Source organism: Chenopodium album, chromosome 4 (assembly GCF_948465745.1).
Source record: "Chenopodium album chromosome 4, dcCheAlbu1.1, whole genome shotgun sequence".
Taxonomy (NCBI): Eukaryota; Viridiplantae; Streptophyta; class Magnoliopsida; order Caryophyllales; family Amaranthaceae; genus Chenopodium; species Chenopodium album.
The window spans coordinates 685,804-711,825 of record NC_137837.1 but is presented as its reverse complement, the minus strand read 5'-3'; the positions used below and the strand labels follow the sequence as shown (position 1 = coordinate 711,825).

The 26,022-nt window shown below is 34.5% G+C and overlaps 1 protein-coding gene across 1 annotated transcript; it reads left to right on the top strand.

Annotated features, from left to right (window-relative positions):
• Nucleotides 1-6,155: 6,155 nt before the first annotated feature.
• LOC145628385 (callose synthase 3-like) lies at nucleotides 6,156-25,248 on the top strand. Its single transcript, XM_081680677.1, has 42 exons — nucleotides 6,156-6,383; nucleotides 6,854-7,086; nucleotides 8,383-8,483; nucleotides 8,910-9,034; nucleotides 9,130-9,223; nucleotides 9,387-9,497; nucleotides 9,570-9,686; nucleotides 9,832-9,924; nucleotides 10,220-10,311; nucleotides 10,615-10,741; nucleotides 11,582-11,719; nucleotides 11,808-11,884; nucleotides 11,970-12,087; nucleotides 13,181-13,312; nucleotides 13,403-13,520; nucleotides 13,687-14,024; nucleotides 14,128-14,180; nucleotides 14,264-14,324; nucleotides 14,694-14,775; nucleotides 14,872-14,921; nucleotides 15,010-15,096; nucleotides 15,264-15,398; nucleotides 17,055-17,149; nucleotides 17,274-17,358; nucleotides 17,437-17,597; nucleotides 17,687-17,810; nucleotides 17,915-18,127; nucleotides 18,203-18,354; nucleotides 19,036-19,145; nucleotides 19,253-19,375; nucleotides 19,522-19,590; nucleotides 19,709-19,889; nucleotides 19,992-20,148; nucleotides 20,881-21,000; nucleotides 21,077-21,195; nucleotides 21,301-21,384; nucleotides 22,336-22,448; nucleotides 22,531-22,760; nucleotides 22,844-23,641; nucleotides 23,720-23,770; nucleotides 24,386-24,571; nucleotides 24,819-25,248. The coding sequence occupies exons 2-42, from the start codon at nucleotides 6,888-6,890 to the stop codon at nucleotides 25,065-25,067; spliced, it is 5,868 nt and encodes a 1,955-aa protein (XP_081536803.1). The 5' UTR covers nucleotides 6,156-6,383; nucleotides 6,854-6,887; the 3' UTR covers nucleotides 25,068-25,248.
• Nucleotides 25,249-26,022: the final 774 nt, after the last annotated feature.

The following is a 26,022-nucleotide window of genomic DNA, read 5'->3' as shown; positions in this document are numbered from 1 at the left end:
TATTTAATTATTTATGAAATGGAAGTAGTATACTCGTATTATTTGTATCAAGGCGGCGATCAATGCTATCAGATTGGAATGATCAAATCGATTCACTCTTGACTAGATCGAGATTGGGTTGGTGTTAGATGTACAAAGTATCGCCCGTTCTTGAACACCTGATCCCAAGAACTAATATTTTATAGAGTTTTAGGCTTATATCAAACTTAATACGTACAAGAGATTTTTAAGCATTGAGGTATTCTGAAATTAAACAACTCCCTATAAGTTTTGTGTGCGACCAACTACATGATATGATTACACTTCTTGTTTATAAAAGTAACCTTATTTATACATTAATTCAATTGTTCATTATCATAACTTTATTTTTACTATATATGTAACCCAAATTACTAACATCAATTAATTAAAAAAAAGTAGTGCGTAGTAGTAGTTACTTCATTAATTCAAGTAACCCTTTTTCTTTTATTTTGAATATCATATAAACCCTTTTTTGTTCAAGGGATTTGGCTGGAAAAGAAAGGAAAGGAAAAGGTTTTGATATGTTCCCATGTTTGGTTTAATGAATGACATGAGAATTTAAATGAAAGGAAGGTACGTGAAAGGAAAGCCTCTTTACAAATTTTCTGCTTTCCTTTCCTCCCAAAATCGGAGTAATTCGACTAGAAAGTGAAAATAAAAGCATTTTCCTTTCTCTTCCTCTTATTTCCTTTCATTAACCAAACATTGGAAATAATATTTCTTTCTTTTTCCCTTCCCTTCCTTTCTTTTCCCTTCCCTTCCTTTCTCTTCTTTTCCTTTACTAACAATGAACCAAAACAAGCCTAAAAGAAATAATTCTACTTGTTTATAAAAGTAACCGTGTAAGGCCTCGTTCACTTCATCTTAATTTTGTTAAACGGAAATTATTTTTACTAGACTGGAATTATTTTTGTTGAACTTAATTTTTTTTAATGAACTGAAATTAATGTTGTTGAAATGAAATTATTTTTACTAATTCTCTATTTTCTTTAGAGTTTTTGATTTTTACCGATCTTAAATTATTTTTATTAAACTGAGCTGAACTTATTTTTACTAAGCTGAACTTATTTTTACTAAATATTACTTTTTAAATGTGAGCCGAACAGGGCCTAATTCTACTACAATAATGCATGCCTACCTATTAAGGTAATTCATTTGATCATCCCATTATTCAATTAATTGCTTACATTAATTATATATGAAGCGATCATTTGCCCACACCATTAATTTATGGTGTAACCGACAACATATAATAATGTGTGAACATTGAACAAGAGGTGATCAAGTTGAGCCCGGCGCGATTTTGGGCGGTCTTTAATTTGGACAACTTTTTCCAGGCCCGACCCGATTTTTTAAAAATTTTGGGCAGGCTTGGGAAATCAATTTTGCTTGAAAAAGCCCGCATGGCCTGCCTAGTTTGTGCGAGTTTGGGCACACCTTTTGGCTCGAAGTTTGGCCAGGCATGGCCCGGAAAATGGCCAAATTTTTTTTACCTTGGCCCGCCGCGGCCGTTTTTTACAAAGTAAAATTCAACTTTATTTACTCTATCGGTTCATTCGTCTTCAAATAAAAGTTTTTCAATGTTTATGTTTCTCAATAATTCAATGTTATATATATATTTTTACATTAAAGAGAATTTTAATTAAGATTTGTAAAATTTGTTCATTTTTCTTAACTAACACTTTGTTTGGAAAGGAAGAAATGGATGGAAAAGAAGAGAAATTGAGGGGGGCGAAATCTCTTGTTTGGGTAAAAGATTGGGGGGAGGAAGGGGAAGGACAGGGAGGGATCCATTTTCCCTCTCTCTATAATAACCATAATCATTTGGAGGGAAAATGAAGCTCACCCCCCTCCCTTTCTTTTCCCTTCCCTTCCTCCATTTCCCCTCCCCTTCTTTTCTTTCCTTCTTTGCTATCCAAACAATGCGTAAAGTAATGAATGATTAAGATTGAAAGTATGAAATGAATGGTTGAGATTAAGAAAAAACCATGGTAGAATCTACGCTACAATGTGAAATTGTGAATCATCACTTTTTTAAAATTCAAATCACTTTCTCAAAGCTACCCCTATTAAACCAAAAAACTACAACTATAAACACCAACATCAGGCCCGGTTATGGCCCTGTGCAAAGAGACCAACCGCACAGGGCCCCCCAAACTCAAAGGGCCCAATTTTTGGTAGCAACCCAGTCCTTTACTTTGTCAATTTGTCTGTAGCATACTGTGTAGGATTGTAACACCCCCGATTTACTAATTAATAATACACAAGAATAAAAGGAAAATTAACGATCTTTAAATAAAATTGCGGAAGCATACACCTAAATCGGAGGTATTACCGCCACACTCGACAACTTGTCAAGTGTTAAGGCTTACAAAATGTCAATAATTACAACCCAATAAACTAGGTGAACTATTTATACAACTTTATAAACTCATTATAGCATACTAATCGATCACTTGAGCTCCTTTAGCTACGATTACTTGATCAACCTGCTAAAACAGTCTTGTCTGCACACCATTAAGGACAAATTCCAAAATAGATCGTCGCAGGGCCACCATAAGAAAAAGACATGGCCGCAAACACAAGTAGCACAACAAAAATACACACACGTCAGCAAAAGCTGAGTAAAAATAACATAACAATTCGCTTAATAAATATCTCAACTCTTAGGGTAATAATACTAGCACCCAAAATAATCAAATCTCAACCCAAAAATAATACTCTGCATTAACAACCCTAAAACCTCGATAAAACAATACTCCAAATAGAGACAACATTAAAACCCTAGAAAAATAACACGATCAATCAATACAACAATTAAATTTTATAATACAATACATTAATCACATATATATAAATATGGGTCAAACAAATAACAATTCATAAAATTTATACACAATAGTACAAAGTACAATCAATACAAACAATAATGATCAATAACCAAACAACTCCAAGATGACGAGTGTGATTACCTTCCGAAAAATAATACTCCAAGATTTATCAATAATGAAACTAAGGTCACGCATGATTGCATATTTGCATGAACAATATTCTTTGCATACACATACTGCTTTTCAAGTTTTGCTAATGCACTTGCATATAAAACGAAATAAAGAAGTCAAAAGTCATCAAAAGAACTTTAATCCCCAAGATTTGAGTTGTTGTGCGTGAAACAAAGAGGTCTGTGAAAGCAGTTGCAAAGATAAAGTTTTAATAAGAGTCACGGCTGCACAAATATTAATAGGGTTAAGATAGTTTATATACGCTTAAAAAAAATAAAGAGTCATATTAAAATTAAAATAGGGTTTTAAAACTTTCCGAACTCTAAAATAAAATATGAGAATAGGAAAGTTATTTAATAAATAAATATAAACTATATATAAAATCATAAAATATTCGGGTATTACAAGGATGTTACTGTCGTATACTCACTTCTTGGGTATAGTAAAATCTACTACAGTAATTATTTTATCCTATTCATACTTTCCAATTTCCACATGTTCTTCAGTAATGCACTAATGCCTAGGAAGTAGGAAATTCAAGAGTTTCCGGATTTTACTATTTCTTTTACTCCGTACTAACTTTCTTCTCTGTTTTTTTTTTCTTTTTAATGGGACATTTCCTAACTCTCTTGTTTCACCCAATTATAATTATCTAATTATCTTATCAATTTACCATCCTCTTACCTCTTTTAATTTCCAGCTAACATATATTGTGACATGTCAATAATATTCATTGTAAATAATATTTTCACAATCCTTCAATAATCTTCAATATAATAGCACTTTCAAGATTTCATACTTTTTTTTTGAAGGCAATTTTCAAGATTTCATACTTAACAAATACATCCCTTGATTTCCAGCCATCATCAAATTCACCTCTTATAAATTTTAATCAATTTAATTGTTTTTATCAACATCTAACTACTCAAAACGATTTAAAGTTAAACTATACATTGTATAATTTTCAGTATATATTCTCATTTATTGTTAGTGAAATTTTGAATTTCAATTTAAATATATATTGTAGTAGGGGCCAATTTTATTTATTTATCTATTTCATTTTTTTTTGTTGAGGGCCCTTTTTAATGATTAGAACAGGGCCCCGTAATGGAATGGGACGACCCTGACCAACATCACAAAAGCCAACCAGGGTAATAATGTAAATTCACAATATTAGCGCACTTTTTTATTTGCTCTATTTAAGCTCGATGCTGTTCTCTTCCCATGGTTAAAGCCCTTAACCATGACGTCATTATATCCCTAAGTAATTCACAACTTTTTTAATTTGCTGTAGTAATTTACAAAGTAATATTAACTTGCGGTAGTAATTGACAAATTATCCTAAAAATTAATAAATATTACTCCCTCCGTTTCAATTTGTTAGTCCCATATACTATTTTGGGCGTTTCAAAAAGATCTACCCATATTGAATGTATTCTACTTTTAACTTAGTATTTATTTCCTATTTTATACATATTAATTTATGATTGGTTAAATTAATGATTGTGCATTGATGACATGAGTCTAAGTAAAGAAATTATTCCCTTGAATTATGCAATTATACTTGATGGTTTCCTAAAAAAACAAAAAAGTTTAAATAAGGCAAAACTATTTATGAAATGTTTTTTACTTTAATGTTAGGTTCCAAATACTCTTCTTTTCTTATTTTATGTGATAAATTCCATATGGGACTATCATATTGAAACGGAGAGAGTAATTCATCAACTCCATTTTATATGTAACATTAGGATATTGACATCATTCAAACTTTTACTTTTCATGTCATATGTTGAATCATACGGGAAAAAAAAAATCAGGCGAGATTTTATTAGATTTGTTTTAATTTGTAACTTTTGAAAATTTAATTTTAACTTTCAGTGTAGCAAGCAAAATGAAACATTATTCCAATTAGGTGGTGATTATTTTTTTTTAAAAAAAAATGAAAAACAAAATGGGTGGTGATTAAGGTGAGGCCGAGGAAGATTAGGTACATAAGTAACTCCAAGATGAGATTTTGTGATTTGTGAGTTTGGTTAGATAGCTAATAAGAAAAGAGTTGTATTGGGTAACGCAAATGGTTGTTAGCTCATAGCTTTATTATGCTTTGACTCATGTTGATGTTTGAGCTGGGTCCCACTTCTATGCACACTAAATTGTGCACAAATAAATATACTAGGTAAAATTTTAAAAAACAATTTAACCTTAAAAAAGTACTTAAATGGAATAAACATAGTACCACAAATACCGTAATACCCCTACGTTATTCTCCTACTACCCTTAATGACCCAAGCATGCGTGGGGCTCGAACTAAAATCATTAAACAAATATATGTCACTTAATGTATTCAAAATCAATCTACAATATGTCACTTAATTTAATGTATGTATAAGACTATAAGCTTATGTTGAGTCAAAAAAAAAAAAAGTTTAGGGATAGAGCTGAAAGTCTGAAACATGAGGTTGTGCAAAGCCTACATTACGTGCCAATGCTCAAGTTGGCTTTTCAAGTTAAGAAAAACCCGTGTCATCTGAAATTGTGTAAATTTACACAAGTTGGCAGCTGATCAAACTAAGGTCGGACACCCTTAGGGTCTAGTCTGATTTACTGAACTGAACTAAATAGAGCTGAAATAAATTGTTCATGAGAGTAGGAAGTTAGGAACTGAAAACTAAAATGAACTGAACTGAAATTAAGCCGAAGAGAACAGACCCTTAATTAAACTCAAAAATAAGAAATACCATCATATTAATGCCAAATTTCAGAAGGTGTCTAAACAATTTTTTATTTTTTTTTAAAGACGAAAGGAGTAAAAAAAATAAAATTACTGAGGATAAAAAAGTCAAAAGAAAAACCCCATTTAAGTTAAAACGGCTACTTAATTTACCTCGTCACAAAATACACCACCACCTCCACGAATCTTTCACTTTTTCAAAATTCAAAATACATTTCCAACTTTACCCCTTACCTCCCCCCAAAACCACAAAACCACCTAGGGTAAAACCGTAAATTCACAACCTCCAAGAATAAAAGTAGAAAATGGGACCCACAATTCACAGTAAAATCCAAAAATTTGCTCTCAAAACATACAGTATAACACTGCAACAGTAGTACTCACACTTTGTTGAATCAATCAGTCCTTTTCTTTTCTTTTTTCTCCATTGCTTTAATTGCTTACTCCTTAAGTAGCTCTCATACTACTTTCTCTCTCTAAAACTGCATCACTTTCTCTCTCCTAGGGCACACTTTTCCCCCCCTTTCTCTCTCCTCCTCTGTTCTTGCAGTTTTCGCCATTTTTATACCTAATTAAGCTCGATGCTGCTGTTTTTACTTGCTTTTTAGCTCCATTTCATCTATCTAGTGGTATTTCTTTCTCTGGACTTTCCTTTTATTTGCTTGATTTTTTTTGGATTTGTTGGTATTTTTTTAATTGGAGTATTATGCTGTTGTTAATTCCTTTTTTTAGTATTTATTTGCTGTATTTGGTAATTAATTTAGTGATTGAATTTAATAGAAATCTGGTGAATATTTTATTTTATTTTTGTTTAAATACAAGTATATAATCAGCTTGATGCATCATGCATGCTGCTTTTTCTCTGTAGAACTGCCTTTTTTTTTCTTTCTTTTTTTTTTGGGAGATTTTTGAGTTATATAATTTAGATTGAGTAGTTGATTGAAGTGAATTGAATTGAAATGGGATGTATTTATAATTTTATATGCATATAGTTAGATTGATGCATTTTGGTGTCAGTGGTTTAGTACCATTAAGCTTGACTGATCTCTTTTATGGGTGATTTGATTGAACTGAAATGCTCTAGTTTTGATTTGGACAGGGATTTTGAAGTGAAGTAACTAAGTAAGTAAAGGATGGCGTCGCCATCGACTTCCAGAGGTGGAGGTTCTGATCAACCGCCAGGAAGGAAGTTGATGAGGACTCAAACGGCGGGGAACCTTGGTGAAACCGCTTTCGACAGTGAGATTGTTCCGTCTTCTCTTGTCGAAATTGCTCCCATCCTTCGTGTTGCCAATGAAGTTGAAAAGCATAATCCCAGGGTTGCTTATTTATGTATGTTTTCCGTTCTCAGATTTTTTTTGGTTTGTTGGGTGTATATGCATTTTTAGTTCTCAATCATATCAATAAGTAAAATGGTGATTTTAAAAGTTTTAAACTTTAAAGGGAGGAGGGTGGGGACTGCTCAATTATCTCCCCCATGAACATTGTAGATTTTCAAGATACTTATACAATTTGAAATTATGAGTTAAGATGCTATGTTAGCACAATTAGCGCCAGTGACCCTATTGGCTGTCGATGTTATGTAGAAAGGAGAAGGTGGGGTATATATTTGGTTTTATGTTCATTGATTGAGTGTACCCAAAATTCTGAGGTGCTCAAACCAACTATATTGATTGTTGGGTGTATGTGCATCTTTAGTTCTCAATCATATTAATAAGTAAAATGGTGATTTTGAAAGTTTGAAACTTTAAAGGGAAGAGGGTGTGGGCTGCTCAATTATCTCTGCAACGAACATTGTAAAATATCAAGTTACTTGTACAGTTTGAAATATATGAGCTAAGATGCTATTTTAGCACCAGTGACCCTATTGGCTGTTGCTGTTGTGTAGAAAGGGGAAGGTGGATATATATGTGCCTTTTGTTACATTGATTGAGTGTACCCAAAATTTTGAGGTGCTCAAACCAACTATCTTTCTAGGATGTTTGTTTGATTGCTGTCTTCATTTGGAGTGTTCATTTGTCCTGAAGAGCCCAAATACAGAATATTGGAAATGAATTACAAACATCGGTTGATAGGTCTCGAAACTTTGTTGGGGCAAGACCCAACTATTTGGGAATTAAATTCTATGATTTTGAAGTCCTGAGTAATCAAACTCCCTTATTTTGAATTTTACTCTACACTATGAATAAATGAGCTTAACATGAATATATGATACTTTATATATTGCAAACTTAAAAGGTTTGAGCCTCGAGCTGTTCTTGATAGAAATTTTTTTAATTTCTGGAATCATATATTGGCTGATTTATTAGTGGGAAGTAAGTGCACTAGCTCGGTGTAGCTGGCTATTTTGTCATTTAACTTTTTTTTTTCTCCCACCAATGCATTCCGAAGTAGAGGTCTGTTTCCTTGGGATCTCTGTCCCCAAAGATGATACCATTTATGATATACTGTGATGTCCTTTTCTTCTTTGATGCTTTCTCTGTGTAGTCTTGGGAGAATGATCCTTTCATTCAGGACTAAGGGTCTACTTTATTGACTTTGCTCAATTCTTCTCTACTGTACATTTCTAACTTCATTTTTACTGTTCAATGCTCATTTTGTGCATTGATTACTAATGTTGGCTTGCAGGTAGGTTCTACGCGTTTGAGAAAGCGCATCGTTTGGATCCCACTTCCAGTGGACGTGGTGTCCGTCAATTCAAAACTGCACTTCTTCAAAGGCTAGAAAAGGTTGTACACCACTGTCTTATCTGAGATCTGAGTTGGGATTATAGATTTTTTCTGAGGATATAGGTTGAGAGTTGACAGTTCAGATTAATGTGGTCGATTAAAGTTATGATCTTGGTCACTTTAATTTTGAAATTATTGTTAGAATGTCTGAACTTGTGGACATACTTTTCCTTTTCGTATTAACCTATCTTTGTGGTGAAATTTTTTAGGTGGTGAAATTATTATCTGTTTTTTTTTTTTTTTTTTTGTTTGTTTGTTTGTTTTTCCGCTGACAGTAAAATGTCACCTTCTGCTTATTTTTCTGTTATGAAGTATGACCAGTTTGTTGATTGCTGCATCTGACCTTATTCTGTTGTGCAAGTTCATTTTCAGATTCCATCTCTGTTACAATCATCTGGCTGGTTCTTATAAATTTCAGTCCTGCAGGAAAATGATCCAACATTGATGGGGAGGGTAAAAAAAAGCGATGCACGGGAGATGCAAAGTTTTTATCAGCATTACTACAAGAAATATATTCAAGCATTACAAAATGCTGCTGATAAGGCTGATCGGTGAGTTGCTTATGACAGGGTGAAAATAATTTGAAATTGTTTTCTCAGCTATGTTACTGCTTTATTATCACCTTATCAAACAATTTTGTGTTCAGTGCTCAGCTCACAAAGGCATATCAAACTGCTAATGTTCTCTTTGAGGTGTTGAAGGCTGTCAACTTGACGCAATCAATGGAAGTTGACCGTGAGGTGAGCTGAAATAAGATTAATTGATCTTTCATGGGGTTGTTTTGATTTTTCTGCATGTTTTTTCTTTTTCCCTTTGTTTCAGTTGTAATTCTTGTAACCATCAAATTAGATGCCTATTCTGTCATTTGAATAGACTAACTTTGTTGGTGTTTACTGTTTATAGATCTTGGATACACACAATAAAGTTGCAGAGAAAACTGAAATCTATGCCCCATACAATATTCTTCCTCTTGACCCTGACAGTGCAAATCAAGCAATTATGAGATATCCAGAGGTTTGTTAGTCTCTAATATTGATCTTATATGCTTATGTTTGCTACTCTCTTTACACTTGATCCAATTTGCAGATCCAAGCTGCTATGGCCGCCCTTCGTAATACCAGAGGCCTTCCTTGGCCCAAGGACTACAAGAAAAAGCAAGATGAAGACATTTTGGACTGGCTCCAGGCGATGTTTGGATTTCAGGTGATTATATTTCTCCGATGGTCAAATAATATAATTATTACTCCGCATTATTTATTGTTTGTTTGAAAACCATGGGAAGTGTTCACTTGTTACCATAATCCTGCTTCTATGATATTTATTGTTATTTATACGAATTGATTTGCAGAAAGATAATGTGGCTAATCAAAGAGAGCACCTTATTTTATTGCTCGCAAATGTTCATATAAGACAAGTTCCAAAGCCTGATCAGCAACCAAAGGTGATTTTATGCCTCACTAGTTAAGTTCAGTGCTTATTTTCTTTATGTGAAATTCTTGTGTGATTATTATTTGTTTGATCTCATTTTATTAACCCTTTAAATTTTGTTGTGTATATATCTGCTCTATATATTTAGAAATTGTGTACTTGATCATGAATTGCCTCTGTTTTTCACTATTTCTGACAAGCATTATTGCCTTATCTATAAGTGCATTAGCCACTCAATTGCATTGTTATTTTGATAGCTCTCTTACATTTGATCTCTAGATTACTCTAACAAAATCATGTGGTTACAGTTGGATGAACGTGCATTGACAGTAGTGATGAAAAAACTCTTCAAGAGCTATAAGAAATGGTGCTTGTACTTGGACCGCAAGAGTAGCCTTTGGTGAGCTTCCTTGCTCTCAAATTACTGTGCAATGCTGGCTGACACATAGTCCGTTTAATGTTTAGAAGACTAGTTGTTTATTCCGTTGCCTTTGACGCATTAAATTATCGATGCAAGTTTATCATGCACACCTGATTTTAATATTACCTGGTTTATATATCTGTGATTTGGTTTTTTGGGGGGGGGGGGATAATTGGTGCTGCTGCTATGTCTTTTTGGTAACTATGGGACCCGTAAGCTCTTTAGTGGGAAATATAAGGTTATTAATCATGTTGGTGGCTTAATTTATCTGATAAATTGTAGGTTGCCGACAATACAACAGGAAGTACAGCAACGTAAACTCTTGTACATGGGCCTGTATCTTCTTATTTGGGGGGAAGCTGCAAATCTGAGATTTATGCCAGAATGCCTATGCTATATCTATCACCATGTATGCTTCTGAACCATTGTACTTTCAATTTTGGTGGTTTATTTGCAATCTAATAATTAGTAAATATTTTCTAACTTATCATCTATGTCTTTGGAAATCGTTTATATTCGTCAAAATCCATTTTTTTCCTCGTGTAAGTCTATATTTCATTGCTGACGTTGCATGCTTATTGGTACTAGAGTAAGGATCCACCCTTCCGTTGTTAGTATTTTACTAATCCAATGCTTTCGTGGAGTATTTATATAAATTGAGTTTATTATAGTATCAAGTTATAGCTCTTTAGGGAATCATGATCAATGAATGAATATCAAAGGTTCCTAACTTTTAAAAATTATTAGCATAAAAGCTACTTCCTCCGTTCTACAAATATTGCAACAAGGATGATTTTACGCATCCCAAAGCACATTTTATATGTTGAATATTATAATTACATAGGAGTAAAAATTATAAAAAGTTGATATTGTGAAAGTATTTTACAAGACAAATCTAACAAGACCCCACATGACTATATTTTACTTTACGTATAAATCTTAATATGTGGTCAAACAAGCGTGATGAATAGTGTAAAAGTCCGGTTGTTGCAAACTTGCAATATTACTAGGAGGAAGTATAAAATATATATAGCAAAATTCGTGGATTCAAGGTTACAAATTAGCAAGACTCGTAAAGATAAATTTTAAAACCGAGGGAGATTGGCAGCACTAAGATAATTTTATTTTACAGTGTGTATTTCCAAGTTTTTTCTATTTGTTAAAAAAATTTGTTTGTAGATAAGTTTGTGAGTTATCAGTGGATTGATCTTGGTCGACTTGTTATTAATTATGTTCTCCTCTCCTATAGATGGCGTTTGAACTTTATGGAATGCTTGCTGGAAGTGTCAGTCCCCAGACGGGTGAGAATGTGATGCCAGCATATGGTGGTTCAGAAGAGGTCTTTTTAAGAAAAGTTGTTACACCTGTTTATGGAGTTATAAGACGGGTATTATTTCAATTTCTTTATTGCCAATTTTCTGTCTAAACTTTATTTTGCTTTATGATTATGTTATATGTGATTGTTTGCTTCGCAGGAAGCCGAAAGTAGCAAAAAAGGAAAATCCAAACATGCAGAGTGGAGAAATTATGATGATCTTAATGAATACTTTTGGTATTTTGTTGTTAAGGTTTCTACATCTTTTTCTTTGTATATAAAATATTATCAATTTCCAATATATATCTATGTTTTTTTGCAGGTCAGTCGATTGTTTCCGCTTGGGCTGGCCAATGCGGACACACGAAGACTTCTTTACTTTGACTCTTGAAGAGCGTCGACGCAAAATAAAAAGTGAGCCTCGCCAAGATAAAAGTGGGGTATGACATCATAACTTTTAATGATTGATGTTCAGTAATTGTATATGTGAAAAGGTTAGAAGTCAAAATGTTGCCACTGGACAAAGTATATTAATATCGTTTATTTATGACATACTATTGCTAAATATCTACTATGAAAAACTAAATTATAGATTTAAGTTTCTTAATTGTGTGTAGAAATATTATGGATCTTGTTAGTTATCATTTGTCATTGCAACAAAGAAAATTTAGAAAACTCGTGAGACAAATGAAAATCAAATAGGACAAATCTTCCGATGTTGTTAGTCAAGCTCATTGACTGTGTTGATATTAGAAATAATTCAAGTGTGTTTTTGCTTCCCAAAAGTAGATACCAAACCTTGTCTCCCCGATTGAAATGTGCATATTGCCTAATTTGGTCCTAGTGATGGATCAGGATGCATAATGACTTGGATTCCTTTTTAAAACCCAAAATCCTACAGATTGGCTGTTACATAATGGAACCGCCGAGTTTTAACTTTTTCATCAAAGTAACTACCTCTCCATACTTCCTCCATTCTTTTGTGTTCTATTCGTTACAATAGATACATAATCCATTAAAATTTTGTAAAAGGTGATTGAGTGTTGGAGAATGTATGATAAAGTTAGTCAGAGTGTAGGTAAGTGAGTGGATGTATGAAAAAGGTGAATAAAGTTAGAGTGTGGAAATGTGTTATTGTGGAATAAGAAGGGGATGATTATAAAGGGGATAGGCGTAAAACAGAAAAAAAGCAAACTGAGCAGAACATAAGCAAAAGAAGGCTGGAGGGAGTACTTGGTAAAAAGTGTGCATGAATCCATACTATTTCTGAAATGTGTGATAACTTGGATATTTACATGCTACGCTGTTGAATTGCTGGATGGCCTGGATCTGCTTATTTAAACAGTAGGAGAATTGTGGTGTGCTCGTCTATATCTGCAAAACACTGTATGATTCCATGACATGGACTTCATGTGTTGTGGTGAATTACTGGATGTGCTGATTGATTCTTGGATGAATGTCTTATCTATTCCTATAAGGCTATAACTGTAATATAATGTATCACCTAATGATAAGGCCATTGTTTGTATTCAGGAAAACAAGAATGATGAAGATCGTCTTCCTGCTCCATGGCCTGGAAAAGTCAACTTTGTTGAGATTCGATCGTTTTGGCACATCTTCAGAAGTTTTGACAGAATGTGGAGCTTTTTTATTTTGGCTTTGCAGGCAATACAAATCTCTTCTGATTTCTCCAGTTGGACATAATCTTTAACATTGTTATTGTGAAGTAAGCTTTTCAATTTTGGTTTTTTTCAGGCCATGATTATCATTGCTTGGAATGGCACAGGAGACCCAAGTGCAATATTTGAAACAAGAGTTTTCAAGAATGTACTAAGCATCTTTATAACAGCTTCAATAATTAAGCTTGTGCTTGGTAGGTGTTGTATATAGTTTGATGCCTAAATTGCTTTCACTATTTATGCCATGAAGTTCATGTATTTCGCGTATTCTAGTCATTCAAATTTTGACCTTGTTGCTTTTGAGTTATGATTGGATATGCAATTAATTTCAGTGTTTATTCTTTTTATTCTTGTTCTCAGCTGTCCTTGATGTGATTCTTGGTTGGAAAGCACGACGAACCATGTCATTTCATGTTAAGCTTAGGTATATTTTAAAGGTTGTCTCTGCTGCTGCGTGGGTGATAATCCTGCCTGTCACATATGCGTATTCGTGGGACAATCCTCCTCCAGGACTTGCGCAAACTATTAAAAGTTGGTTTGGGAGCAACGCTCACTCGCCTTCACTGTTTTTCTTGGCTGTTGTTATCTACTTATCGCCAAATATGCTCTCCGCTGTGCTGTTTATGTTTCCTTTTGTACGATCTATTCTTGAAAGATCCAACTGGAAGATTGTGATGCTGATGATGTGGTGGTCTCAGGTAGTCTACAATCTAGATGAATATTTTCTTCCCTGGCTTCTTTACAGCTTTTTCCCCTTAACAGAATTTCATTTTTTTTTTTTACAATTCTAAAAATTTTCAGCCGCGGCTATTTGTTGGAAGGGGAATGCATGAAAGTGCCTTTTCGCTTTTCAAGTATGTTCCAAGTTCTGGCGCCCAGTTCTTATGTGGAAATCTGTTCGTTCATTTATTAATTTTTATTTCCTCTGAAATTTCAGGTACTCGATGTTCTGGATCCTCCTCCTCATTACAAAGTTGGCATTCAGCTTCTATATTGAGGTACACCTCTGTTGTGGGATTATCAATTTCTGGAATATTTCTACTGATTTTGAGCTTATCTTTTTTGCAATTGTGGTTAAGGCAGAAAGGGTTTGGGTTATCCACACAGTTCCTGCCTCCTATTCAAATTTATGATTAGCTAATGGATTTATGGGAGTGATCTAATACAATTAAATAATTAACTTCTAAATCATTTTTTGGTTTCTAGAATGTTTCAAGGCAGTATTGGACCTAAAATCTTTCTTTTACGTCACTTAGGCAATTTCTCTCTTTCAAGTCTGAGCATCACATGTGTCTTGGATGTGCACAAATGTTTTTTTTTTTGCCTTTTTATGCTACCTGCTCATAGCTTACCATTTTTCCTTGCAGATAAAGCCTTTAGTACGTCCAACACAAGATATCATGTCGATTCGGATAATACACTTCAAGTGGCATGAATTTTTCCCTCAAGGTAATAACCATGGCATCTTATATTTGTATATGCAATCATTACATGAGATGCTATGATTTTGTGCTGTAATTTATTTATGAGATAATGTTTTTGCAGCCAGGAATAATATTGGTGCTGTAATTTCACTTTGGGCTCCAATTATCCTTGTATGTTCTAACTTTTAAAGCATACATCATTCATAATTACTATTTGTGTTTGGAGTAGTCTTTTTTAACATTATTTTTTCGTTTACAGGTCTATTTCATGGATACCCAGATTTGGTATGCTATATTCTCCACATTGTTTGGAGGTATATATGGTGCATTCCGTCGTCTTGGAGAGGTAAACTTAGTTTCTAGAATGAGTTTCCTTGTTTTACAGCGTTGGGTATCTGTATCAATAGGATGGGGAGAGAGTATTGTTTTTGCTTCCTTCCATCTTACTTCCTTATTTCTTTCCTGCTCCTAACCTTTTTTTTGCTAATTTTTTTAATAACATTTTGCATTCAGATCCGTACTTTGGTTATGTTAAGATCTCGTTTTCAGTCATTACCGGGTGCTTTTAACGCACGCCTTATTCCCGATGAAAAAACTGAACAAAAGAAAAAAGGACTGAAGGCCACTTTCTCTCGACGGTTTCCTGATGTAAGCTATCATTTGTTCTGTTACTGCCTTTGATGTTCCTTCTAAGTCCAAATAAATATAAGAAAATGCGTGATTCACCTGGATGAGTTGTGACTTGTGAAATGCAGATTTTTAGAGCTGTATCATAACGGTATTTGAAAAAAATCCATACGCCCTTGGACTATAGTCCTTCTAATTGCCTCTATTTCCCCAGTTTCCTTGCTTGTAATGTGAGGCCCTTGTGTTATAGCATTAGGTGATCTTAGGCGATTCTTATACAACAAAAGAGCACAATGAAGTTACGTAAAACATGTATATTATCCAGTGCTTTATCCAGAACAGAAAGTCATCTTAAAGGCTAACAATGACTTTCTTATGTGAAAAATGGAGTGTGGGAAATTATTGGGAATGCAAAAGGGAATATATCAATAACTTGTGGAGGTTAGGGAATGTGGATGACCTCACCACTGAATGCTGGTCTAGTACTAGTTTATTTACACTTTTTTCTTCTAGAATTCACCACTCTTAAAAGTCTCCTCTAGGGCCTAGAACCAGTGTTCAAAAGGTGTACTTTGATGGTCGTTGTCTTACCTCAAATAGAATACAAAGTTGTGGTCCAAACATCACATGGTTTGTATATTGTCTCAATAGAAGTTTGATAAATCTGGACACAAATAGAATTGGTAAAACAAGGTTCTATTAATACAATCTATGTAGTTATGACGTAATTTTTAATATCGATGATACATTTTACAACCCCACGCCAATTGCCCCATGATAAATTTTACAAATTATTGAAATGCCTAAAATTGAAAATATTAATTACTTCCTCAGTTTTGTACTAGTTGCAACACATTTTTTTTCAAGATATCTAAGAACAGTGGGCTCATATGACTTGAACATTAAAATTGGGTTGAGAGATTTTTATGAGTATAATTATGTGGGTAATGGACTAATGGGCTATAAAGAAAGGTAATAGTGTAACTTTCTAAAAAAAATTCCAGGTATAGTTTGTTGCAGGTATTGTGACATTTTAGGGAAGTGTTATAAGTATGTGCAAATGCGTCATAGATTGGTCTGCAACAAGTTGAATTGTATTGCCTCTATTCCTAGACGTTTTTAACACTTTCCTCATTGTTCATTCCTAAGAATTTTTTTCTTTGACTTTATTTTAAAAATAGCACTTTTTACGCTTTTTCACTTTTTTCTTACACCCACCATTCTATTTCTCTCTCTCCACTTTTTCATTCACCAACTCACCTTAGGTGTAGATATTAAAAGCCAAAAAAAGGAATAGAGGTAGTATAAGTGTATAACGTTAGAGATGAAAGGAGGAGTTCAATGAATAATGTCTTGTCCTTTCACAGATGGGGCTATAGTGTCTTCTGGGGTCTTTGTCCACTATGTCTTAATTGTGTCTTTTGTTTTCAAGTAAACATCCTATTTGGCTGCCTTTACTTAAGAATAAATAATATAGGGAAGACTTCTATTTTAATTTGTGTAAGAGAGTATAAAAAAGTGGTGTACATTTCCCTTGTAGGTAGCATGATTCTTTACTTTCAAAGTGAACTAAATAATTCTTGCAGGTAGTTTATATGGGAATGGAAGTAGTATATAATTCTGATGCTTGTATCTGTAGGATACATTGAAATCTCATCTAAATAATTGAATTTGCAGATTCCTTCTAATAAAGAGAAAGAAGCTGCTCGTTTTGCTCAGTTGTGGAATCAGATCATCACAAGTTTCAGAGAAGAGGATCTCATTGAAAATCGGTGAGAGACACTTATCTCTGATGCTCGTCTTTGTTTATTTTGTCAAATGCTTTTAATTTCATTTACTAAGTTATATGGTTTTTACTCACTGCTAGTATTTGGTTTAAATGTTCTGTAAATTCAGGGAAAAGGACTTGTTGCTTGTTCCTTATTGGGCTGATCGTGACATTGATCTCATGCAATGGCCTCCATTTTTACTTGCAAGCAAGGTCTGCCATTATGCTTTGAACCATCATAGTGTTTATTTTATACCATATCTTCTAATTGATCGTATTGGTGATTTACAGATTCCTATAGCGCTAGATATGGCAAAGGATAGCAATGGTAAGGACCGGGAATTGATAAAGAGAATTGAAGCTGATCCTTATATGTCATGTGCTGTTCGTGAATGTTATGCTTCTTTCAAAAGTGTTATTAAGTTTATGGCTCAAGGGGATCTTGAGAAAAAGTAAGTTAGGTGGAATCAGAAGTATGTTACACGCTAAAAACATATGTTTACTTTTTAAATGACTTTTGATCTTTATCCATGGTTTTCAGTTGTATAGAGAAGATATTTGATGATGTTGAGAAACATATAGAAAAAGGTGACCTGGTCACTGAATACAAGATGAGCGCTCTGCCAAACTTGTATGAGAGTTTTGTCAAGCTAATGACATGCCTGGTCCGTACATTATTTACCGTTGGCTATTTAAGACTAGAATCTCTCTGTGTACTATGTTGTATTCTTCTCTGTGAAAGCTTACTTAAATCAATTTAATTTTTCAGCTGAATAACAAGAAAGAGGAGCGAGATCAAGTTGTTCTTCATTTCCAGGACATGTTTGAGGTGGTGACCACTGATATCATGGAGGATCCTAGTGTTATTGAAGAAGTTCAGGAGACTTCAAATAATTCAGGAATGGCATCCTTTGAGTTATTTGCTCGGGAAGGAGCAATTAGGTTTCCAATTGAACCAGTAACAGAAGCTTGGAAGGAGAAGGTATTTTATTGGTACTACTTAAAATGTACTAGGTTTGCACTTCTGGTTCTAAAGTAAGATTTTTTGATGGGGCAGATAAAACGGCTGTTCCTGCTGCTTACTGTGAAGGAGTCTGCTATGGATGTCCCATCAAATTTAGATGCTAGACGCCGACTGTCTTTTTTTACAAATTCACTATTTATGGACATGCCCCCAGCACCGAAAGTTAGAAATATGCTTTCTTTCTCGTAAGTTTGAATTTATTCAGCAAAAGCGTTATGCATTTCATGCTATTTTTAACAATATGGTGGTGTAGAATAGTTATTTATTTTACAACTATGTTTTCAAGAAACCCGTGTGCCGATACCAGACTCATGGGTCCTACTCTCTCTTGGTGAAATCATATTATCCCCCATTTTATAGAGATTTTTGTCAGTATTAGATTGAACTAAAGTGTTTGCCTTTGTGTTACCATTATTGTCTTGTTGACTGCTTGTTCGTGTATATATTAAGGACCCCCATTATTTAGCTTATCGTAGTCAGATTATATGATAGCAGGGCAGAAAGCTATACCACCTGATACTGTGATCATATCAAAATTTCTTTCCCCCTAATATTCTTTTAATGCAAGTATGCTATCTTGTCCGCCAAAATTGCATCTAACACATTTTCGTTACATGTACATATCAGGCCGGTTAATAAAGCTGTGTTCCTCCTTTTTTTCTATTGAAATTCAAATTGCTGCAGGAAGTTGGGTAGCCTTGTTCAATTGTGGACCTAAATTCGAAATTTACTAATAATAAACAACCACATGCTCCTAACCAGTTTACTTCTTTTCTTAATTAGAGTGTTATGATGTTGTTTATGTACACGTGTCTTCATTCTGGGAAGTTATCTTTAAGATTTTTTGTTGCAATGATGTATTTCAGTGTCTTGACCCCTTACTACACGGAGGAGGTTCTGTTTTCGCTGCAAGATCTGGAACAACAAAATGAAGATGGTGTATCCATCCTATTCTACTTGCAAAAGATTTTTCCAGGTTCCATACTATTGCTAGCTTTTGATTAATTGTATAGTGAAATCTTTTTGGCTTTGCTGTGGTCATACTTTATGCTTATTTTTTGGTGTCACTGGAAATGCCAACAGATGAGTGGAGTAATTTTCTAGAACGTGTCGGATGCAGTGAAGAAGAAGTTTACGCTAATGAACTTTACCATCTTCAGTTACGCCTTTGGGCATCATATAGAGGCCAGACTTTGACTCGTACTGGTATAAATATTTCGTCTATCACCTTAGGAGCTTCCAACCTGTTTGATTTATGGCTCTTAATAGTCACTTGGTGGGAACATGTGCAATTGTATTACTGGATATAATGCATCAACTTTAATGTCCCCTGTTTTTCTAAATAACTGCAGTTAGAGGCATGATGTACTATCGTAAAGCTCTAGAACTTCAAGCCTTCCTTGATATGGCAAATGATAAAGGTATCTGTCAAAACCTGGATATTTAAATCATGGATTCTGTTGTACTAAACCTGAAAGTGGAAGCTGCTAAAATTTAACTAATAGTGTTTTAATTTTACTAAATTTTTCCTTTTGATAGTCTTGATGGAGGGTTACAAGGCTCTTGAACTGAACACTGAGGAGAATTCACAGAGTGAAAGATTGCTGTGTCAAGCTGTTGCTGATATGAAGTTTACATATGTTGTATCTTGCCAGCAATATGGTATACATAAAAGATCTGGTGATCCGCGTGCGCAAGATATACTGAGGCTGATGACAACGTGAGTGTCTAATTTATTCTGTCATATAGGGGTCCAATTAATCCCCATTGCTTAACTGACGATTTTGACAAGGATATAATGAGAAGTCTTTTATGATGACAGATATCCGTCACTTCGTGTGGCTTACGTTGATGAGCTTGAAGACCGGAGTGAAGACAGGTCCAAAAATAAAGATATGGACCATATGGTTTATTTTTCTGCTCTTGCCAAAGCTGTGCCATCTTCTAATTCAAAAGAGCAAGGGCAAACTCTAGATCAGGTAATATTTTGCTTGCTAGTTAATGTTACCTTGAATAATGAAGTTACCATCAAAGCTTTTTATTTATAGATGTATGGTAGCGTATTTTGCCTAAAACAACTAAACGAGTCTACTACCCTACTGGAGTTGTATGTTATATCTAAAAATAAGAATTATTTGCTTTTTTTAATATATGAAAACATGAATTATTTGCATATTTATTAAATCAGGGTCGTGCTTATAAGCCTTCTTTTCTAGCTATATTTTATAGACTGACTAACTAAGTGCTGAATTCTTGTCTTGCCAGTTTCGCAGATAAATGGAATTAACCTGTGTGAAATAATTTATTGTTGGTACTAAATTCAATGCCCCAAACCTTTTATGCTGGCCAATTGTTATTTTGTGCACCCAATGAACATGAAGGCTAAATTCAAAGAATATATTAAGAGTTAAAGTGAATAAACTTGAACACCAAAGCAACAAAGATGTATTTTAAGTGTAATAAACATGAATTATCTCCACGTTCATACACCAAGAACTTGTAGTTCAAACCAAAACACATGTTCATTATTTATTAAAAAATTAAAAGAACATGGGTCGATTGAGAAGAATACAGATTAAATGAACATATAATTCAAAACCAAAGAATATATGTTGTTCTTTTGACTGGGTGCACCATGATCATTGTGCAGCCAGGTGCACCAAATAATGTGTATATTTTCCTTCATTGATAGGATGAACCTTCTTGTGTAGGTCATCTATCGGATAAAACTTCCAGGCCCCCCAATCTTAGGTGAGGGGAAGCCTGAGAATCAGAATCATGCTATAATCTTCACACGGGGAGAAGGATTGCAAACAATAGATATGAATCAGGTTAGTGACTGCTGATAATGATGATATAATCGGTCTCTCTCTCTCTCTCTCTCTCTCTCACAAGGTAAGATTCCAGGATAATTACTTGGAAGAAGCTTTGAAAATGAGGAATCTGCTTCAAGAATTTCTGATAAAGCATGGTGGTGTGAGATATCCTACAATTCTAGGACTTAGAGAGCATATATTTACTGGAAGGTTGGTGTTCCTCATGTGATTATGTTGTGCTAATTCATTGGTGTATAAATTTCTCGCTTTTTAGTTTGCCTTTTTGTTTACAGATGTGTTTGTTTTGTTTGGCAGTGTTTCATCTCTTGCATGGTTCATGTCAAATCAAGAAACAAGTTTTGTCACCATTGGTCAGAGACTGCTTGCTAACCCATTAAAGTAAGTTGGTCCTCACCTCTTTCTCTCTCTCCTCTCCCCCGGCTTTATTAACAATGAAACACAACACAAGCAAAGTTTTGAACAGGAATAAATCCCCTCTGAGGGGGAAGAAGCCCTGCTCACCATTGGAAGGTCTCAAAGAATTAAAATTTGTAATTTCTACAGGAATCACACCTTTCAAATATAAAACAAAACTTCACTTTAACAAGTTTGTATACAAACTAATTTCCAAATGTAGCATGATCTGGGAATGGCAAGTTTTGTTAAAGGAGTACCAGATACACGTACAAAAGCAAGTGTACGACTTTTTAAAGCATAGAGTTTAGACTCATAGACTCAATGTGTGATTTGGACACGGGTATCAAAACACAACAATTAATGTGTAGCTTTTGTTAGGATAAGGATTTTTTTTAATTATGAATGCAGAAACCTGTGAGAAGACAAAAGTGAACAGAGACATCTCGTCATAAAAGATTGAAAGATACAAAGTGAACATATACAAACAGTACCATACTACCATGTGTTTCCCCTCTTGCACACTCTTCTCACTCCTTTAGGACATTAACTTGTTCTGCTTGTCAGACCTCTTCCCTACTTTGGCAAGGGATGGGAGCACCACTGTAGGAGTTGCCTGGCTTGGCTTTCCAAAAGCCCCTATTTCCGTGACCTGTAGTATTCAAGTGTACGCTGCCGAATTTCTCTTGGTAATATGTGTCATGTCAGTGTTATGTCGATTTGGTTACGTGAAGTATTCCTCCGAGTTTGGGTAACTTGGGTGTGGAAATGTGACTCAAAGCTGTCATTTGTCTTAAACTCATATGTTCATAGCTGAATTCTAACTTCAAATCTTCTATTATCTGAGAAGAAGCATAATATTTTATAGACAATTGCCTGAATAGATGTTCTCCAAACCAGTAGCATACTATATAACTTCCTTTTTGTTTTTCCCAGGGTCCGCTTCCACTATGGTCATCCGGATGTCTTTGACAGACTCTTTCATCTTACCAGAGGTGGTGTGAGTAAAGCTTCAAAAGTTATTAATTTGAGTGAGGATATCTTTGCAGGTAAGAGTAGTGCGCTGGTTCTTCTACTTGATCTGTGTCAGTTACAATGTATGTAACTTATGTGATGGCATTGTTTTTACAGGATTTAATTCTACTCTTCGTGGCGGAAATGTTACTCATCATGAGTATATCCAAGTAGGGAAGGGAAGAGATGTGGGGCTTAATCAAATTTCGATGTTTGAGGCGAAAATTGCCAATGGTAATGGTGAGCAGACAGTCAGCCGTGATATATACAGATTGGGGCATCGTTTTGATTATTTTCGAATGTTGTCATGTTATTTCACCACAGTTGGTTTCTACTTTAGCACCCTGGTAAGTACACATTTTGCTGTCTTGCTGTCAATGAAATATTTCAGCTTATCTCCTAACCTTCTGCACTTTAATTCTGTTTACAGATTACTGTGCTCACTGTGTATATTTTCCTATATGGCCGTCTTTATCTCGTGCTTAGTGGCCTTGAGGAATCATTGAACAATCAAAGGCGATTTCGGAATAATAAGCCGCTTCAAGTTGCTCTGGCTTCGCAGTCATTTGTTCAAATTGGATTCTTGATGGCATTGCCTATGTTGATGGAAATTGGTCTGGAAAGAGGTTTCCGAACGGCTCTAAGTGAGTTTGTGTTGATGCAACTGCAACTTGCTCCAGTTTTCTTTACGTTCTCACTGGGAACCAAGACTCATTACTATGGGAGGACGTTGCTTCATGGAGGTGCAAAATATCGACCTACAGGTCGAGGGTTTGTTGTCTTCCATGCCAGATTTGCGGACAACTACAGACTGTATTCTCGGAGCCATTTCGTGAAGGGAATTGAGCTTATGATTTTACTTATTGTATATGAGATTTTCGGTCAATCTTATAGAAGTCCGGTTGCTTATATCTTTATTACCATATCAATGTGGTTCATGGTGGGCACTTGGTTATTTGCTCCCTTCCTTTTCAACCCTTCTGGCTTTGAATGGCAAAAAATAGTCGATGATTGGACAGACTGGAACAAATGGATAAGTAATAGAGGGGGGATTGGTGTGCCTCCAGAAAAGAGTTGGGAGTCATGGTGGGAGGAGGAACAGGAGCATCTTCGCCATTCTGGCTTTCGCGGAATTGTTGCTGAGATACTCCTATCTTTGCGGTTTTTTATATATCAATATGGGCTTGTTTATCACCTAAAAATCACAGAACATACCAAAAGTTTCCTGGTATGTATCAATGAAAGAGTTGTCCTATATTTTCTACAAAAATTTGCATGTCATATTAATTGATGAGCTGTGTTACAGGTATATGGGTTATCATGGTTGGTGATCATGTTAATATTATTCGTAATGAAGGTAAGCTCATACATACCAATGATACCAATATATTCTGTATATTTTTAGACATGCAATGCTTGTTTTTTTTTTTTTTTTTTCCTTTTTCATTTTGTATTCTTAATGGGTTATATACTTCATTTCTGTTTTGGGTAACCTACAATTATTCTTTTTTATAACCCACTTTTATCTGGTGGGGTTTGTATCATGTTCTTCGTTGCCCAATTAACACTTTGCACAATAATTTGATTTGACTGCTCTGGGGTCTGTATTTAATTTTTTCGAGGTAGGATATATGAAGTATATGGATTTGCATGAGGAGAAGGCATTGGGATGGAGGAGGATGATATTTGTCGATGATTACACGGAATAATCAAATTTGGTTCATGTAGCCGACCCCACTTATGGGATTAAGGCTTTAATTGTTTGAATGGGTTTTTTGGGGAATGGGGTCATAAATTGCTTTCTTGTTGGTTTGTACATCAGCAGTCTGTTTGTGTAAGATTTGGGGAAAATGGGGATGTACATTGGTTTTTTGATGGTTATTTGTTGTGAGCATTGTGTAGTTTACGAAGTTTGAATTGGCTAATTAGTTATGTTGCCACAGTGCATGACTTGCTCCTCCCTTGTATGCAGACTGTTTCTGTTGGAAGACGGAAGTTCAGTGCAGATTTTCAGCTGGTATTTCGGCTAATCAAAGGCTTGATTTTCCTGACATTTGTCGGTATTCTGGTTACACTTATTGTGTTGCCAGGCATGACATTGCAGGACATCATAGTATGTATTCTTGCCTTCATGCCCACTGGTTGGGGTTTGCTCCTGGTGAGTATTTCTGTTACTGTTAAACTTTATTAAGTAGTTCACTTTGTCTTGATGCATTGCATTTCGGTGCATCACTACATACGTTTAATCTTAATAATTGACATGAAAAGTTTAGTTCCTGTTAAATTGTTACTGGCCCTTTTTTTTTTTTTTTTTTTCTATTTTATGTTTTATTGCATTAGGGAACTTATTTATCATGTCTTGTTCTTCATAAATTGTCTGGTGATGATTCTCAATTAATTTACAGATTGCCCAAGCGATAAAACCTGTTATTCGTAAGTTTGGATTTTGGGGTTCAGTGAGGACGCTTGCGCGTGGGTATGAGATTGTGATGGGATTGCTTCTATTCACACCCGTGGCTTTCCTTGCCTGGTTCCCATTTGTCTCTGAATTTCAGACCAGAATGTTGTTTAATCAAGCATTCAGTAGAGGTCTGCAGATCTCGCGTATTCTTGGTGGACATCGTAAAGACCGCACATCCCGTAACAAGGACTAGCCTTATTGAAAGTAGCTCTAGTCATGTATTAAGTTGCTATATTGTAGTTTATTCTTATTGAGAACTTATCTACCCTGTTCTAAGTGTAGCTGTTGTAATTATGGATTCATGCAGCATTTTTGTTAATTTAAAACTTGGGTTGCCAATCAATGTATATATTAGCTTTTGCGAGGCTACACTATCCTAGCTTGTCAACCTACTTTTTGAATTTTCGTGATTATGTTATTGCAAGTAACTTGTCCTTTAAGCGAAGACTCCCTCAATTCAAAGAATTTGTGTAGAACATCTTGCTGAATTTAATTGATAAAATGTTTTCTTTTCAACATATCAATCAAATTCCAATAGAACATTTAGAAGTGGTCATCGGAAATATGGGAATAAGTAACCTTGCATACTCGTGTTTGTCAAGGAATTTGCAAATTTCAAAACTTGCTCACCTTGAACATAATTGGAGCCTAAAGGGAATTATAACTCCCTCTGCTTTAGGTTGGATGTAAATTGCAATAGGATGAGTTTATAACTACTCCGTATTTGCATGTCTTATTTTGACCGTTTGAATTTTACTAACCTAAATTTTAGATTCAATCTCAAAGTAAGGGTCTGTTATCATTCACTGAAATGAAATGAGATGAACTGAACTGAACTGAACTTATTAGAGCTTGAACTGAGTATTTTTTAAGAAAAGGAAATTAGAAGCTGAACAATTTTGAACTGAACTTATTAGAACTAAGTTGAACTGAACTGAAAATAATCGTATGAGATGTGTGTATAGGCCGTGAAAAATAAAAAAGGAATTATATTTAGAGACAGAATGAGTAATATCTGACTTTTTTATTTATAATATTTTTTAATAATATTTTATTATATCGATATATAAAGTGAAAGGGGTTTTGAGTGATAAATTTCACTTTCCTAAAATGCCCCTTATAGCTTTTCCTTTTTTTGAAAAAAAATT